The 16602-nt window shown below is 35.2% G+C and overlaps 1 protein-coding gene across 3 annotated transcripts in view; it reads left to right on the forward strand.

Annotated features, from left to right (window-relative positions):
• The window catches only part of FAM184A (family with sequence similarity 184 member A), a 60950-nt gene that overhangs the window by 16404 nt on the left and 27944 nt on the right, over positions 1-16602 (forward strand). For all 3 annotated transcript variants that reach the window (XR_002437180.1, XM_021392536.1, XM_021392535.1), the window contains exons 2-9: positions 1510-2364; positions 4059-4194; positions 5924-6105; positions 6591-6788; positions 9216-9338; positions 12117-12278; positions 13623-13744; positions 13928-14078. Coding sequence is in view for 2 of the 3 variants with exons in the window: in XM_021392536.1 (XP_021248211.1) it covers positions 1510-2364; positions 4059-4194; positions 5924-6105; positions 6591-6788; positions 9216-9338; positions 12117-12278; positions 13623-13744; positions 13928-14078 (1929 nt within the window). In the remaining variant the exon portion in view is untranslated. The remainder of the gene's footprint in view (positions 1-1509; positions 2365-4058; positions 4195-5923; positions 6106-6590; positions 6789-9215; positions 9339-12116; positions 12279-13622; positions 13745-13927; positions 14079-16602) is intronic.

Below are 16602 nucleotides of genomic sequence, written 5' to 3' on the forward strand. Positions count from 1 at the left end.
GAGTCTGAAATGAAGATTTACGGGAGAGAGAAAATTTATGTTTGTGCAGGACATGTTAGTTAGTTGTTTTTCTAAAAGGTATCAGTTCCTATTTCTGTGTTAACTTAAAAGGAGTAAACCACTCATTTGTTTTGATATTTTGTGTGCTGCAAAATTTATTTGGCACCTAATACTAGTATTAAGGTGAATTATGCATTTTTAATTGGAAAAACATTCAGTTTATCATGACTAAGTTGCTGGCTGGAGCAGATGACCCAAGTGCAGCTGGCCGTGTAAGAATATAATATCTGGTTTGGAGCTGAAAATGTTTCTCAGCCAAATAGTCAAATGTCTTTCGGCCACAGTTTTGAACACTGTTGTTTGTATTCTGTGTTGGTGCAAGATGCCAGTGCTAATGCAGAAAAAGACTACCTTAGCATTACCACATGGAATATAACTAAATAGTTCAGTGCTTGATTCTTGGCATAAAAAGGTCATTAGTGGTTCTGTTACTAATGCTATTGTAGTTCTGTGGACCGAATCACATAGTGTTTCTTTAGACTCTTATTAGTTACACTAATGTTTTGTATAAAAGGTATTATGACCTTTAGCTGACAATCTCATAGTATTTTTTACAGTATGAATAAATTCTTCACTGGTATGTTCACAAACGTGCACACATCTGCATATTTGTGAGAGTTCATAGGTTGACTTTTTTATTTTAAATTACAGTGTTGTGTAATTGATACATCCCATACCGTGTATCTGGTTACTCTAAAACTTTCACCTGATGTTGAGTAGTTTTGCTGGCTTCACAACCAACTTCAGCTGCTTAGCACCCTGGGCTCCCCAAACTGTTTTCTCCCTTGCCAGCTCCTTTTCTGTTCAGCTAACTGACTAGCTGGAAGGTTAGCAAGCTTACATAGCTAGAAACCTCAGATCTTAGGAGATTTGGATACACAGGATGTCTAATACATAAATTGTCAAAAAGCAACTTGTATATGGGCAGCCTACGGGTCTGTAAACCAGAGCAACCAATGTTGGCGTTTTAGATGTATCTAAAACATAATAGTTAAGAATATTTAGCAGTTGAAAAGGAGGAATTTAAGATTTGGACTTTATTACTACGGGAAAAGAAGTTGGAGCATGTATTGTTTTGTGTGTGTGTTTGTTTTCTGGCAGAAAACTTCTGTTCAAATGTAATGTTTTGTTCTTTGTATGTACAATGTGCTTTTTTCCCCACTGAAATTTACAGCAACAACATATGTATAATGGCAAACCTTTAATCAGCAAAATTATAGGTTGAAAACTGTAGAAAGCCTGTTCCACAAAAAGTGTAAGATTGTAATGACTAATACAGAGTTTAGGCAGTCAAATTCATAAGAACATTTGGTGTCTCACTTGTATCAGGAAAACACGCCAGATTGTCAAAGTTGCAAAATGCCTAGGGTAATTTAATTTTTTTATTATTATTATTTAGCAGTTAACCAGAATGCCTTTTCTCAGTATATTATTGTTTCGTATTTGTAGGTAATATATGCTTTGAACACTAAAAATGATGAACATGAAGCTGCTATCCAAGCCCTTAAGGATGCCCATGAAGAAGAAATTCAACAAATTCTTGCAGAGACAAGGGAGAAGATTTTGCAGTATAAAAGTAAAGTTGCAGAAGAGATGGATCTTAAGAGAAAGATCCAGGTTTTGGAGGAGTCACTGGAAGATCATAAAAAAATGAAACATCAGGCCTTGACAGAATTTGAAGCGTATAAGGATAGAGTTGAAGATATGCAGCTTTGTGCGGAAGCGCAGCACGTCCAACGTGTGGTGACCATGTCAAGAGAAGTAGAAGAGATTAGAAAGAAATTTGAGGAAAGGCTACGAAGTTTCATACAGTTGCAAGTGCAGTATGAAAAGGACAAGCGTTCAGCTCTGGAAGACTTGAGAGCTGCGCATAGGCTTGAGATTCAAGAACTTCTGAAGACTCAACAGAATCAGAATGCAACCTTGAGCAAGGGACAAGAAAAACTAGAGGAATTGCACAGACTGGAGCTGGAAGACTTGAATAATAAAGTTGAGGAATTGAGACTGGAAAGAAAAAAACTCATTGAGGACTATGAAGGTAAACTCAGCAAAGCACAGTCCTTCTATGAACACGAACTTGATTCATTGAAAAGATCCCAGCTTTTTACAGCTGAAAGTCTGCATGCTTGCAAAGAAAAAGAGGTGGAGCTAAGAAAAGAGTTTCAAAACCAAGAAAGTATTTTACGGAAGAATCTGGGAAAACTTAAAACTGAATTGCAAATGGTCCAGGATGAAGCTGCCAGTCTACGGGAAAAATGCCAAAAACTTCAGGTGGCTCTTAGCACAGCAGAAAACAATGTTCAGGTGAGGCCAATAATATGTTGTTCCAAAGATGAGTTTCTTTATTTCTTTCCTTTTCCAGCTTAGGTTGTCTTTCCGCCAGACTGTTACTCTGATATCACTGAAACATGTAAACTGACTTTTCTGCTACTCGTAATTGTTTTTCATCCAGTCTAGATATCTTATTTATATTATTTAATTTTCCCAGGCTGAATTAATATATATTTGTTTATATTCCAGTACACTCTAGAAATCCCAACCATGGGAAAGTTTTGTTCTCCTTATGCAAGCAAAGTGTCTTGCTTTCCACTACACATGAACAGAACTTGGTTGTTCCAATCATGTTACCCAAAGTGCAGTATACTGGGTAGAATATTCAAAACCATTACCACTTAGGGGACAGAAAAAAAAGAAGTCTTGAACAAGTATATTTTCCTTAGTTTTTCATATAAATTCATCCATATCTACCAAAACAAAAGGTTCAGAGTGGGAAGGAGGATGCTGGTGACTGATAATGTTTGAGTTGTTATGCTGATAAATGGAAAAGTTTGCTAGAAAAGCTGAGAAAAAGTTGAGAAACAGCTTAATATATTTTACAGAAATACTGTAGAATGGACTATAAATAGGATGAATATTGTGTATTTGGTGCAGTTGTGGTTGTAGAGATCATTGGTGGCTACGTGGCCTAAGCATCCAGAGTGCTAAGAGCATAAGGTTTTTGGGAAGGAGAAAAAAAAAACAAAAACAACTTTCTGGATGTTAGCTTTGTGAGCTTTATAATAAAAAAAAAGTCTTCAGTTATGTTTTTAAAGCCAGTAACTGAAATGCTGCATACGTTTTCAGCGTTGTTTTGATTCTGAAGTTGCTGTTCAATACTAATATTTCTTGTCCATAAAGAAGGACAAGACATCCCAGACATACAAAGACTGAGGTCTTTTGGGCAGCGGAGAGGTAGGACTAGGTATGTTGTCATTAAAGGAAAAGTTTCTGTGAAATACTACTTGCTTTTTGTAACTGTGCCTAGGTCTGAAGATATCTGTGGAGGAGCTTAAATATCTCATCTTTGGCAGTTTTAGTAACTCTCAAATTTCCAAGTATCTTAAATGTGATGGTTACAGTAATTCTGGAAGCATAGAGGACTTCACTGGTTAGAGCTGAGATATACCATCATCTTTTCCCATTTATAATCTAATTCCAGCCAATCCTTTGGACTATTTTGCTGCCTTCTTGTATAATGGCTACAGAGTATAGTAAAAGAAGAATCCCTTCATCCTGTATCAGAAAATGAATACAAAATAGTCTTTTTTCCAGTCTCCCAAGGGGTCTTCCAAAAGTCCATTTCCAATTCTGTTTAATTAAGGAGATTGAAAACTGCTGTAAACATGTAATGTATTCTTCAATTTGAAGAATTCTGAGATATCAGAAACCAGGTTTCTCAAATGGATCCTGAAAATTTGTGCACAGTGTTTATTTTTCATATGAAATATGAATATTTCTTTTGAATATTATTGCACATTGCTTTATGCATCCTTGTCATGCCATATATCTTCAAAGATCCTTTTGGAAAAACACATCATGGAAATGATGGTAGTATTACAAGATTTCAGCTTGTATTGAAATAAAATTTGTTTGCTGACAGGTCTTTTCTGCACATTTTCACCTAATGCTCATTTAAACATTATTTTATATAGTTAGACATTATACCATGTTTCCTGTAGGTTCTTCAAAAACAGCTAGATGACGTGAAGGAGGAGGAGATGTCATTGCTAAGCAAACATAAAGAAGTGGAAAGTGAGCTAGCAGCTGCCAGAGAACGCTTACAACAGCAGGCCACTGATCTTGTTCTCAAAGCCAGTATGTATGTTAGTAGTGTAATCTAAAAAATGATCTTCATCTCTTAATTCTATCATTTCTTTTTTCTTCTAAGATTGTGGAGGTTTAGGATGCCTAAGGGCTGTTTAATACTCTTCATAGAAGTTTCTGACAAGTGCTCTTTTATAAACTGTTTTGATGTTGCATTGATTGCAGTTAAGATATTTCTTGTGTACTATGTATGTATCTTCTAGGCCATGAAACATCTTGCATTAACTATATGTCATGGTTTCATGACACTATACTTGTACATCATCTGTGTGTTCTCCATATAATCACCAAAATATTATTCCTGTTTCTCCATCCTTTTTCATTTGTGTTGTGCTTTTGCTGAGGCTGTGGTACTTTGCTTTACCCCTACTTTCGGAAGATGTGTAGCTTATTGGTTAATAAATTTGTTAGGGTTTTCTTTATAGCTGTTTTCTTGACTTCTTTGTGCTTATTGAATATGGAAAGACATATAAAATGGTTTAAGACTTGACTGTACATGTGTGGATTTTACCTCACTAGTATTGTATCTGTAGCAAACTGTTTAGTGATTGGGCATGGACTTGAACTTGATTAACTATAGGTAGACTAAAAATAAGCCCCTGGGTTATCTTTGGCCTTATTCAACTAGAGCAATAATAGAAACATCCAATTATTTTCCAGAAGTTAGCAAAAGCCCAGGGGCCCTTCCCAAGAGTTGGTTTGGATAAGATCACCTCCTTTTGAGGGCTGGGATGTTGCCAGACTGGACCAGTCAGTCTTAGAGACAGAAAATACTTCCCAGCATTAACTTGCAAATACTGTAAGGTTACTATTACAGATGGCTACATGTGGCCTAGCCCTTGAATGGTGTATGTGAATGTGGCCTGTATCAGGGCTTTATTTCTATCCCTCAAATAATGAAGCAGTTCTACAGATGGGAATGATTGTGTTTGCTGTCTGGAGAGCTTCATGTGTGGATGTACACACTATCCATGTAAGGGCTTGGAATAGGCTAGGTTTTATATTTTGACAATGTAGAGGCCATCTTTGACCCAAAACTACAAAGTCTTTCTGGATGTAAGTAGCTAAAAGGAATATGTTTCCTGTTAGGATGATCTCAAATTATAGCTTTCAAATGGGATTCTGATCGTCCAAAAAACAAAAAGACATCAAAAGCAAGTCTCTGATCTGCAAAGATTTAGGTCATGCCTAACTATAGCAAGAATGAGTTCTATTGAATCTTTTAGTCATAGCCTCACAGCAAAATGAACAAAGTGGAATTCTCTTAAGTTCTACATAGTTTTTGTTGCTATACCTAGCATGCTGATTAAATTATGAGTTTGATAACATATCTTTACCACTAGACTTCAGTGTTTTGCTTTCTTTTATATAGCTTATTGTGGAGTAAAAATACATGGTTTTAGGTGAGGTTAGCTCTTTGGGACTGATTGTGCATGTTCTTAGTCTTGCCTACTTCTGCATTCTCTTGGAATCAGTATGCAACTTTGAAGCAGAGAAATTGAAACTAAGGGAGCCCCAGCACCAAAACCTCTGCAACTGTTGGATGTTTTACAATAAAACACAAAAGAGTAAAATGGAGGGGAAGGTAAGCGTTGCAGTGAAGATCATGGAGATCCACATGAAAATTTCCACTAAAGTTTCTCTATAAATCATTAGGGTATGAATGTGTACTTCAGTTACAAGACCAATGACATGAGGTTTTAAAGAGTTTTGTTTTTAGGTCACATTGGAATGCTTCAAGCTACCCAAATGACACAAGAAGTTACAATCAGAGATTTGGAATCAGAAAAGTCTAGATTAAAAGAAAAACTATCCCAGCTGGAAGAGGAAAGAAACTTACTACAAAGCAAAACACAGAGTCTGGATGAGCGACAAAGGCAGCAGATTCTGGCCTTGGAGAAGGTTAGACAACTTATTGGTTTCAGCTGAATAAAAGCAGAAGACTCACATTTATAAGGAAAAAGTGAATATGTTTTAATTTTTACGTTTGACCTGGTTTGGACCAATATTAGTTTATTCCAAGTGTACCAACTTAAAAAAAAGATTCTCTGAAGATCTTCTGTATGTGTTTGAAAACAGTGAACTGAAGTTTTCTGCAGACTTGATACCTGATTGCTCTTTCCTCAGATTAAATAGTACAAAACCCAAATTTTAATATGGATATATTGTTTTGCCTGGATATATTTAAACTGCTTTGCTTACTGAATTAATAAGTGTTTAGTGTCTGCTCAATTTTCTTTCTGTGAAAGTTAGTTTTTGTAGATTTATGTTATCAGTAAAGTTTTGTGTATTTTTCTCTTAGTTTTCCCTTACATTCCTCTTTGAATTGTGATAGGATTTTGTTATCCTTGAATACAAATGATTTTTTTTTTCTCCATCTTTTATAGAAAGTAAATGAAGCAAGGGAGACACAACGTGAATATTATGAGAAGGAGCTGGTAAAACTGCAAGCAAGATTAGAAGGAGAGGCTGCACAGCTGAAAGAGGCTCATTCAAAAACTTTAGAAGAATTGGCATGGAAACACCATACTGCAATCGAGGCTGCACACAGCAACGCTAATAAGGATAAGAAAAAACTGCAGATGGTAGGTTTGTTTTCTTTGAATAATCAAGCAAATTCCAAAAATGCAGATGGTGTAATTTGAACCCTCTAGTGTGTCATATTGTTGTATGGCAAATTTTATCTGCAGATTTGCTGAACCATTCTGAAGAAACTACTCAGCCATTTTTAAAGTAACATATATCTTAGAAAACAACAGCAGAAAGCTCATGCTCTTTGTAGAGAAGAATTCTCAAACAATTTGTAATGAAGACTACTACTTTTGAATTTAGTAGGTGTGTTCTCCCAGTTCTTGTGGCCCATAAATGGTTGGTATATCACTCAAGACCAGTTTTTCAGAATCTTGAAACTGAAAGGCTTTTTGCTGTCACAGAATTGGACTTTTGGGATGTGAGCAAAATACGTTTGCTGTAGTCACTGATGCTTAGGGAAGGTAATTTACTGAGATATGCTATGACACTCTTGCCTTTTTTAAGTAATTAGATTAGCTTTTAGTATGTAATAGTCTTTCCATATGACTGATTAAAATATTTGAATCTTTTATGCTATTGTAGAACGTGTTTGCATCAATGATGTTTTTATTAATTTACTTCATTATGTCTTGACTACCTTACAAAACATTGTTTTGAAGAATTAGTAACTAAAATTAATGTAGAGACTGTAACAGAAGGCATCATAGAGTAGTTGTTCGTAAGTTATTAAATTAATTAAAATAGGGAACACCTCTATAAATGTGAGAATTGTGAAACTTGATTCTATTCAGAGGAAGTTAACTTATATAGGGATGTCAGGGTCTAGATCTCAATAAATCTTAATCAGTCTTAATCACTGTACTGTCTCCTCTGTGAAATGTGTGTCCCAAATCACATTTTGGGGGTTTTGAGAAAGAGTCCAAGAAAGAAACAGATGGTCTCAGATGGTGAGAAGTGTTGAGTCTAATCTGTGGAAGAAGCATGATACAAGAAAGCTTTGGATAGAGGACATAGAGATCTCTTTGGTACTGAAAGATTAGGAAAGACATCTGGTAGTCTTTGGAAAGAATGGGGATTTAAGAGAATTCTAAATAATGAGAATAGAACCCTGAAGAAATGACTTAAATTTCTTTGCATCATTTTTTCCATTTATAGAATGGACTGCTGCCATTTTTATAGCTTATTAAAAGATAAAAAGATGAAAATAGAGATGCTAATAATTTTTCAGTACTGCACAGCTGCACTGAGAGGTGTCATAGAGAAGCTAATTACTCAGTTATCAGGATAGAGTCTGAATAGCACCAGTGAAATTTTGCAAACAGCAGATTTCATGATGCAAACAAGAAAGACAGAACAAGTCTAACTTGACAAGCATTTTTTGTCATATGGTGAGATATCTGGGCCTGGTGAGGAAAGCATACACTTGTTATGTTGTATAGCAGTGTATTATTCAAAGTACAGCCATCTATTTTGTCACTTTGTCCAGCTTCTACCACAAACAAAGAGATTTCTTTCATGCTGTGTATACAGCTTATTGCATATTACAATAAATAGAGTGGTTGAGCTAATAAACTACTAGGCTTAATATGCTCTCACCACCAGCTCCAATAATCAGATAAGGAAGGGTCAGCCTCCATTTCTTCTTGGAATGAGCTGGATGACAATACCTTGCTGCCTTCCAGCTCCCTGTTTTTCCTTATAGTTTTATACCTCTTAGTGACAATTTTTTTCCTCTTGAATTTTTGAGCTATAACTCTCGCTTTCTCCAGAATCTTACTGGTGCTTCAGTTGTACTTTTTGTATCATGCATGACTCTGATCTATGTATTTTCTCATAACTGCTTCTGAGATATTACTGATTTCTTAGAAGTCTGAGCCACGGGAATTAACAGATGCTGTGAATTGATGCTAAGCCTTGCGTTACAGCTGAATTCCTAGTAGGAAGTTAATAAGGCAGCCAGTAGTGGCACAGATTCTTACCTTAGAGTCTTGTATTACTAGGCTCTAGAGCACCTTACTTGGCAATCTTAATTTTCTACAAGATGACTTGGTGGAGTAATGAGTTATGTATTATATTCAATTGAGATATATAATAAAGCTCTTAATTTTAACATGCTTCAGTCTAAATGTCTTGTGAATGAAAGTCGTTCTGAATATTAATAAGTAGCTGTAGTTTTAATGATTTTTCTAATTTAATGCAAAGTGAAACCAGTAATTGAGAAGCAAGTCCTGTGTAACTTTATTTTGTGATTAATCAAGGATGTTAGATGACAAACTGAAATACTAATACCTCCATTTTAATTGGACATAAATGTTCATGTTTTAACACTTGAAGGAAATGAGAATTCCTGCTTGAGATAAGGAATAAACAATAAAGGCATAAACAATGCCAGGAAGAAGAATTGTCATGTGGCATACTTGTACTTTTTGATAACCTTACTGCAGGTGTGTTTAATATTTCTTTCACTCTTATTTCTGAAGGAGTTAGAGCAGCAGTTTGAGAAGGAGAAACTGCATTTGGAGGATGATAAGAATCAGCTTCGACAGCAGCTGGAAAACCTGAGGGAAGAACTGACAACGAAACTGACTTCTGCCAATCAGGAGGCAAGAGTCAACTTAATTGTATCAGCTAGCATTTCTGTGCATGAGACTGCATTTAATCAATAACGATCTTGTACTCAATTTGTGCTTAGAGCCCAGTACAAAGCCAGGACTACACTGTTCAGTCTGTGTAGTTCATTATTTCTATTAAAAGTACAATATTCTTCAAGCATGCTAAGTTACTTGACTGCTTCTGAGCAATGAATTGTCTTCTCCAAAAAAAACAAAGCAAAAAGAGTAAAAAAAAAAAATGACAAGAACAGCCTTGCTTGTCTTAACTCTGCTTATCTTCTCATTAGATATTTAGATCTCTACACAAAGCGTGTCAAGAGAGGGGGAAAACATATCTTTTGTTTAAAGCCATATTGGTTCATAATTAGCACACAGTAAATTTTAGTCAACTCCCTAACTTTATATGTAGGTTGCTCCCAAAGTACTGCCTCCTGTTTATTCCTGTGGAAAGTACAACAGCTACAAAGAGCACAACACTGATTGATAGAGAAAATTCTCAACTACAAAATGCTATTTTTCAACATAGTCACCACCACTAGCTATGCAAGTTACTTCTGGAACAGCCAGTTGATATTTCCAACAAAAGATTATATGCAGTTCTTCCTTATAAGGAGGCAAATTATTTACAATGTACTGATATATTGATACATGCACTTTACGTTAAACATATTCTCAAAACACTTTTAGTTTTGAGTTTAAAATACAGTAAAACCTGCTAATTTCAATCTTTAAAAAAAAACAATTACATAAGAGCTTAAAGAATGATTAATGGATGAATACTCTTGAAGTATATCAAATACATTGTGGGACTGTTGTTAATTTTTACTGCAAGAGATGTGCTACTGCCAGGTACATAATGATGTATCTCAGGGATGTTGATACAGTTTTAGGGGCTGTAGTTCATGTAGGGATTCTCCTCTAGGTAGCAGTGCTTTGTGGGGAATTAATAGTTTGCATATAATGAGAAGGATCCTATAGGTAAGTGCTTAAATTATTAGTTTTTCCCTCTAATACCGTCGTGCCAAAGCAATTTGGAATTCCTTGCTGACAAGAAAGGAGGAGTGATCCCTCTTCAACATTTTATGGAATTGCCTACAGTGCAAGAGAGTTCTAGGGCTGTGTGTGTATGTGTTTATAGTAGCTAACAACAGTACTTGCATGTATGTATGCTGACATACAGAAACAGTAGTTAATATTGCCTGTTCATACTCAGAAACCAAAACTTAGTCTTTTAAGACACTTGTGCCTTGATGCTTATATCAACGTAAAGATACAATGATAAGATTTTAGAGAAATAATAGCCTAACTTCCCTTTAGCTGTTATTCTTTGGTCTCTCGGGCCTGCCATTATTCCATTTTTCCAGTCTGCACAGTGAAAAACTTTTCCCCTTTTTATAGCTACTGAACGATGTTCTCTAATTCTCTTACTTAAAGCAAAAGAAGTATAGTATTGTTTTACAGATGGAGAGCTGAGGAACAGTCAGCCAGACATAAAAGTATTGTTATGAGTAGTTGGGGATATGGATACCTTCATCACATACTTTGAGAAAGACAAGGGATATGATGTGTCTACAGGCTCTTCTGTGAGAGATTACATGATGTCCCTGCTGTGCGGTGACTCCACATGCCTTGGTATCATCTCTTGGTTACTCTTCAGTGGACTTTGTACAGAGCCAGTGGTTTCTCACCAGCACTCTGCACAAGAATTCCTTGCACCAAACTTTGAAGGATTAGAGTAATCACTAACAGCATAATAACTACAACCATTGCAGATATTGCATGTAGATCACTAGCAGTTAATAACAAACGAAAATGCCATGGAAAATGATACCACAAAGACGAAACCAAAATCTTGGCTGCAATATAAGAATGATAAAACTATCAGAGAACATCCAAAGGAAATCTACAAAGATGGTGAAGGCTTTAGAGGGCAAGATGTATGAGATGCTGCTGAGGTCTCTCAGTTTGCTCAGCCTTGAGAAGAGGAGGTTTAGGGGAGGCCTCACGGCGCCGCCTGCAGCTCCTCAGGAGGGGAGCAGAGGGGCAATGCTGATCTCTGCTCTCTGGTGACAAGGAGTGACATGGAGCTGCATTGGGGGGGATCAGGTTGGAGACTGGGAAAAGGATCTTCCCCAGAATTTGTTTGAGCACTGGTACAGGCTCCCCAGGGCAGTTGTCACAGCCTCAAACCTGCCAGAATTCATGAAGGATTTGAACAGTACTCTCAGATATAGAGTTTGAATTCTGGGTGGTCCTGTGTGGAGTCGGGAGTTGAGCTCAATGATCCTTGTAGATTTCTTCCAACTTGATTCTGATTCTATGATATGATCGCATTACAGATACTAGGTTGTGCTTTAAATGGGCTAAATTTTGGACAGTCTGAAGACAGAGAAACGTACATCCTGACACAAGTTAGTTTATCCATTACAGTTTATATATTTTGAAATAGTGTTTCTTGTGATTTTAATATGCATCAAATGTGCTTCCTCACAATAAAACCACTGGTAATTTCAGAACTTTTATGTGACCTCATTCCATCTAAAATGTTTCAAATCCTTTTATCCTTGTTTAATTTGTTTAATTTTACAATTTTACAGTAATTTAGTTTTTCATACACAAAGATTAAGTGATATTAAAAGCAAACAGAACATGCTGTGCAAAGAAAAAAATAATTTGAATTAGAAACAGAAGAAAATTAAACCAAGTTGACTTGACTGTTATTAATAATAATTATGTAATTAGTTTTTTTTTTTAATTTATATATTGTAGGTGTGTCGTCTGCAAGATCTTGTACGAAAAAGTGAACAAGGCCTTGGTACTGCAGAAGGCCATATCTCCAGTCTTCAAGAAGCTCAGGAAATACTCCAGAAAGAACTAGAGTTAACTAGAGCAAGACTGCGAGAGACCACAGATTCATTGTATAATGTTGAGGTAACCATAATGTTGGAGAATAAATTGTGCGAAATATCATCACAGTGATTTCAGTCTTTTGTTAAAATGGCAAGACATATTATAATGTATACATTATGGAAGGAGACTTACATAGTTTCATTAAAGGATAGTTTTCTCTTTTAATTCCAAGCTGAGATGAAAAATCTGAAAATCTTTTTATATATTTTTTGAAAGAATAATTCCAATATTTGATGCATATTGCTGCAAACACATTTTTTGATAGTTAATATAACTGTAGCACTTTTTTTGTAGTTAATATAAACTCTAGCTGCCAAAGTATGCCTGTACAAAATAAATCCAGAGTTGAATTTTTCAGAGGCTAAAGTGAACATAAGAATTTCATGAGAATATAAAAGGGATTGATGCTAAACAAGACCCAAAACAAGAATCCAGTTAGAGAATTCATTGAAAAGTTTTCTGTTGTTTTTTGTTTGGTTGGTTTGTTGGTTTCATCTTTCCCTAGAGGTCTTACATCATACCATGTTTACCCCAAATAATAGTCAGTCTTTATTTTGGTCTCAGATTTCAGAAGATCCTTAAGCATAGTTTAAAGATGTATGCTATGATACTTTAGAAGATGGCAGACTTACATCCAGAAAATGTGACCTCTTTACACTAGTAAAGCAACTCAATTGTCTGAGCATAAATATATTGTCAATTTTGTTGGCTTAGTAGTTTGTCTGGCCTCTGACCTTTGTTCCAGAGATGACAAACAGTCCCACTGTTTGTCAGCTCAGTGTAGTATCTTATACACCTGAGACATTTGAATCTTTATCAATATTTCTTCCGCTGTGTAATAATTAGAAATTAGTTCCCCTTCTATTTCCAGTGAGAAAATTGGGGGGGGGGGGAGGAGAAGGAGGAGGTATTGGTTTTTTTAGCAGAATTTAAATTGTTTAAATTTTTCCATGCCTTAGGCACTATCTAAATAAGGTATAGAGCTTCTACACATACCAGACAACCTCAGAAAATAGTAAAACAAACATGTCTTAGCACACCTGAAGAAATCTTTTAAAATGCACAAGGATCTAATGAACTGAACTCCAGGTGGTATGGCTACCTTCACCTACACTATTCCTCATTAAAATCACAATAAAATGAGGTGTAAGATTACACTGTGGAGACTATCAGTATTACATTCTAAGAAGGGATTGCAATGGAAGTACAGGCTTCTGACATTAGTCAGAAGCTACTTACTGAAAAAGTAATAGCCCAACGTTTGTAAGCCAATTGTAACTGAAGTCTGTTAGAAATATATAAATGTAAGGTTTGAAATACTTTTTTGCTGCTGATCAGTCTCTATTGTGAAGTTTGTGTTTGCAGGGAGAACTAGATCAGGAGAGGCAACAGCATGAGGTAATGATTGCTGCCATGAGAGAAGAAGAAAAGTTCAAAGTTGACAGAATGGCTCGTGACTTGGAAATTAAATGGACAGAAAATCTTCGGCAAGTATTGATTTTTGTATTTATTTCTTATTTAAGGAATAAAAGTATGTATTATGTGCAAATGTAATAGCAAATGAAAAGCAAAAGGAAGCTTTCTGTTATTGTCCAAGCTTTTCCAATTATTGCTGAACTCTTATTTCTTTTTCACTTCTCGCATTTTAGTTATTTGACCTTTACTTTTAGACAGGAATGTAATAAGCTTCGTGAAGAGCTGAGGCTTCAGCATGAAGAGGATAAGAAGGCAGCTATGACTCAACTATTGCAGCTTAAAGAACGTGAAAAAAATGCAGCCAGGGATGGATGGCAAAAAAAAGTTGAAGATCTTTTAGATCAGGTAATTACGGTCTCTCTGAAAATTTGAAGGTCATTACAATTTAGTTACTTTATTACCAATTAGCTACTTGAAATTGGTTGTGGCATCTGTCTTTGAGAAGTAGTTTTTTTTACCATAATGATTTTTTTAAGCCTAATAAGTATTGAACACTATGAGTAGTATCTTAAAATGATATGATGTCCTTCTTCATGCTGAATGTGAATAAAACTTTTGCAGATTTTTTGGGGGTAGTGGGAGTCTCACCTCTTCACTGTAAGATTTTTTTTTTTTTTAATTCTTTCTCTGCTCACATTTATTTACTAAAGCTAATACTTTGGACTTGATGTTATCCCCTATCTTTACAATGAAGACAATTTACAGGTCACCACATCTTTACAATAAAGACATTGTACAGGTTACTGAAAAGTCAAAACAATCCCTCAGCTACTATGACATGTTTGTTACAGCTGTATCTTGAGTAATTTTCTCCACGAGGGTACAAATTGAAAGTGATATGGTAAACTTGTAGTAGTTTTAACATACTTTTAAAATACTTATGTCTTCCTTTAAAAAATACCATAATAAATCTCACCTACATCTTTAGAATGAAAAATGTTACAAATGAGCAAGTTTTTCTGCCTATGGAAAAAATTTTGGAATCAAAAATCTCAGGAAGCTAACTGTAACAAGAATTTTACTGGAGAATTTGTGAGTGAAGAAATGAACTGCATATGTAAAATGATTGATGGTTGTTTTTTTTAAAATTCCTTTCACTGTAACAAAAACTTGCACCATTTCTGAATAGCATGTGGGTTTGGAGGACTAACAAGAAACAAAAGCATGAGACTTTACTTGCATTTTTAATCCATCTGTTGCTTTTGCATATCAGTGTTTGAGTTGGATAGTTATTTCATAAAGACTAAAAGATTATTCTTGATAGTGGTAGGGAATTAAGCTTTACATCTGTAAGAGTTTACGTTTCATCCGTTTCTACATTTTATCCATTATATCTGGAAGGGAGAGAATTTCTAACCATGGTGTATACAGTGGATAACTTAACTCTTAAAGAAATGGATTTGTAGTAAATTTCACTAGCGTTAGTCTAGAATGATATTGTTCTACATTGGACCTACTTCAACACTTCAAATACTTGTGCAATAAGCTCACCTTAGAGAGCCCCAGAGAGTTTATAGTCTAGTCTAAACAGACTGAAGGCAGTACTGAAAAGAGATTCTTCTATTACGTGTATGTGTGTATAAAGTCAGCGGTTTTAGGAAGAATCCCAGTTTTCAGTTTAATTTTGTCAAAAGAATGTTCTTTCTTTTTTGTTTCCTTTCAAACATGCTAAGTAAAACAGCCTAAGATACTGTAAATTTGTTCCACTTAGTCCCTGTCTTTGTTAGTTGGAAGATGCATTTAAAACCCATCTGAAAATCACGAGATCCATACCATTTTTGGGAAGAGAACAGAGTTCTGACTAATCTTTCTGTAGTTTGGACTTTTACACCTGAAGCATTGCTCCGGTCCTTACCAACAGTACTGTACAATGGTTTATCAAAATAATACAAGAGCAAAGGCTACTGTTCTCTGCAAAATCATTTGTAAACTCTTAACTTGTCAGAAAATGTGGTCATTGTGCTCTTTATATTGAGAAAGTGTCTAGATCTTGACCATTTGTTGTATAAATGGTGTTCAGAAAGGTTTAATGCATAAATTAATTGCTCATCAGTATATTGCAGTAGAAGGCATTTCAGAAGAATCTAACGGACATAAATTATTTGGGGGAAGGAGGGAATTATAACAAATTACTAGACAAAAATGATATAATGTATATTTGATAGATATAATCCAAGTTTAAAGGACTTAAGTATCATTTTTCACAGATGGATAAAATATGATGTTCAGTGTAAAACAGTGATAGTGAGGTGCTTTTTACTCTAGAAAATACTGTGTTGCTTCTTAAGTTTATTATATATTTTCATACCTGTGGATACATTCTAGAAAAACTGTATAGAATATGCTTTCTTTGGGATACTACTGATTGGTGCCAGAATAATAAATGAAAAGACACATTTATCAGTGGCAACAATATAATAAAAATAAAAATAAAATCCAACAATTTTTGGCCATAAAATATACTAGGTCTTATTATGTTCTACTAATTGCCAAATTTCTGCCTTCTACTAGTTGTTGCCTATTTGGTAGATGAAATGTAGTTTTTACATCAAGCAAGATGATATTTTTGCTTTTATGCCATTACTGCCGAAGTAGTCTTTCCTAGAATGCATGTAGGTTTATTGGTTTTGTAACAGTAGAGTTTTGTTACGAGTAAAATAATTCCCTTGAGAGAAAATGCTTTTCAGCTATCAAATGCTTAAATGCATTTTTCCCAGCTGTATAACCTCACTTACCATCTACAGTTAGATTTGTGGTTGATAGGTTAACTGGATCAGTGTCTATCCTGCATGTAGCTCTCATCTCCAATATGAGAAATGGTTATAAAGGCATAAAAAGAAAGTGCTTTTTATTTTTTCCCTTGTAAATT

Source organism: Numida meleagris, chromosome 3 (genome assembly GCF_002078875.1).
Source record: "Numida meleagris isolate 19003 breed g44 Domestic line chromosome 3, NumMel1.0, whole genome shotgun sequence".
Classification (NCBI taxonomy): Eukaryota; Metazoa; Chordata; class Aves; order Galliformes; family Numididae; genus Numida; species Numida meleagris.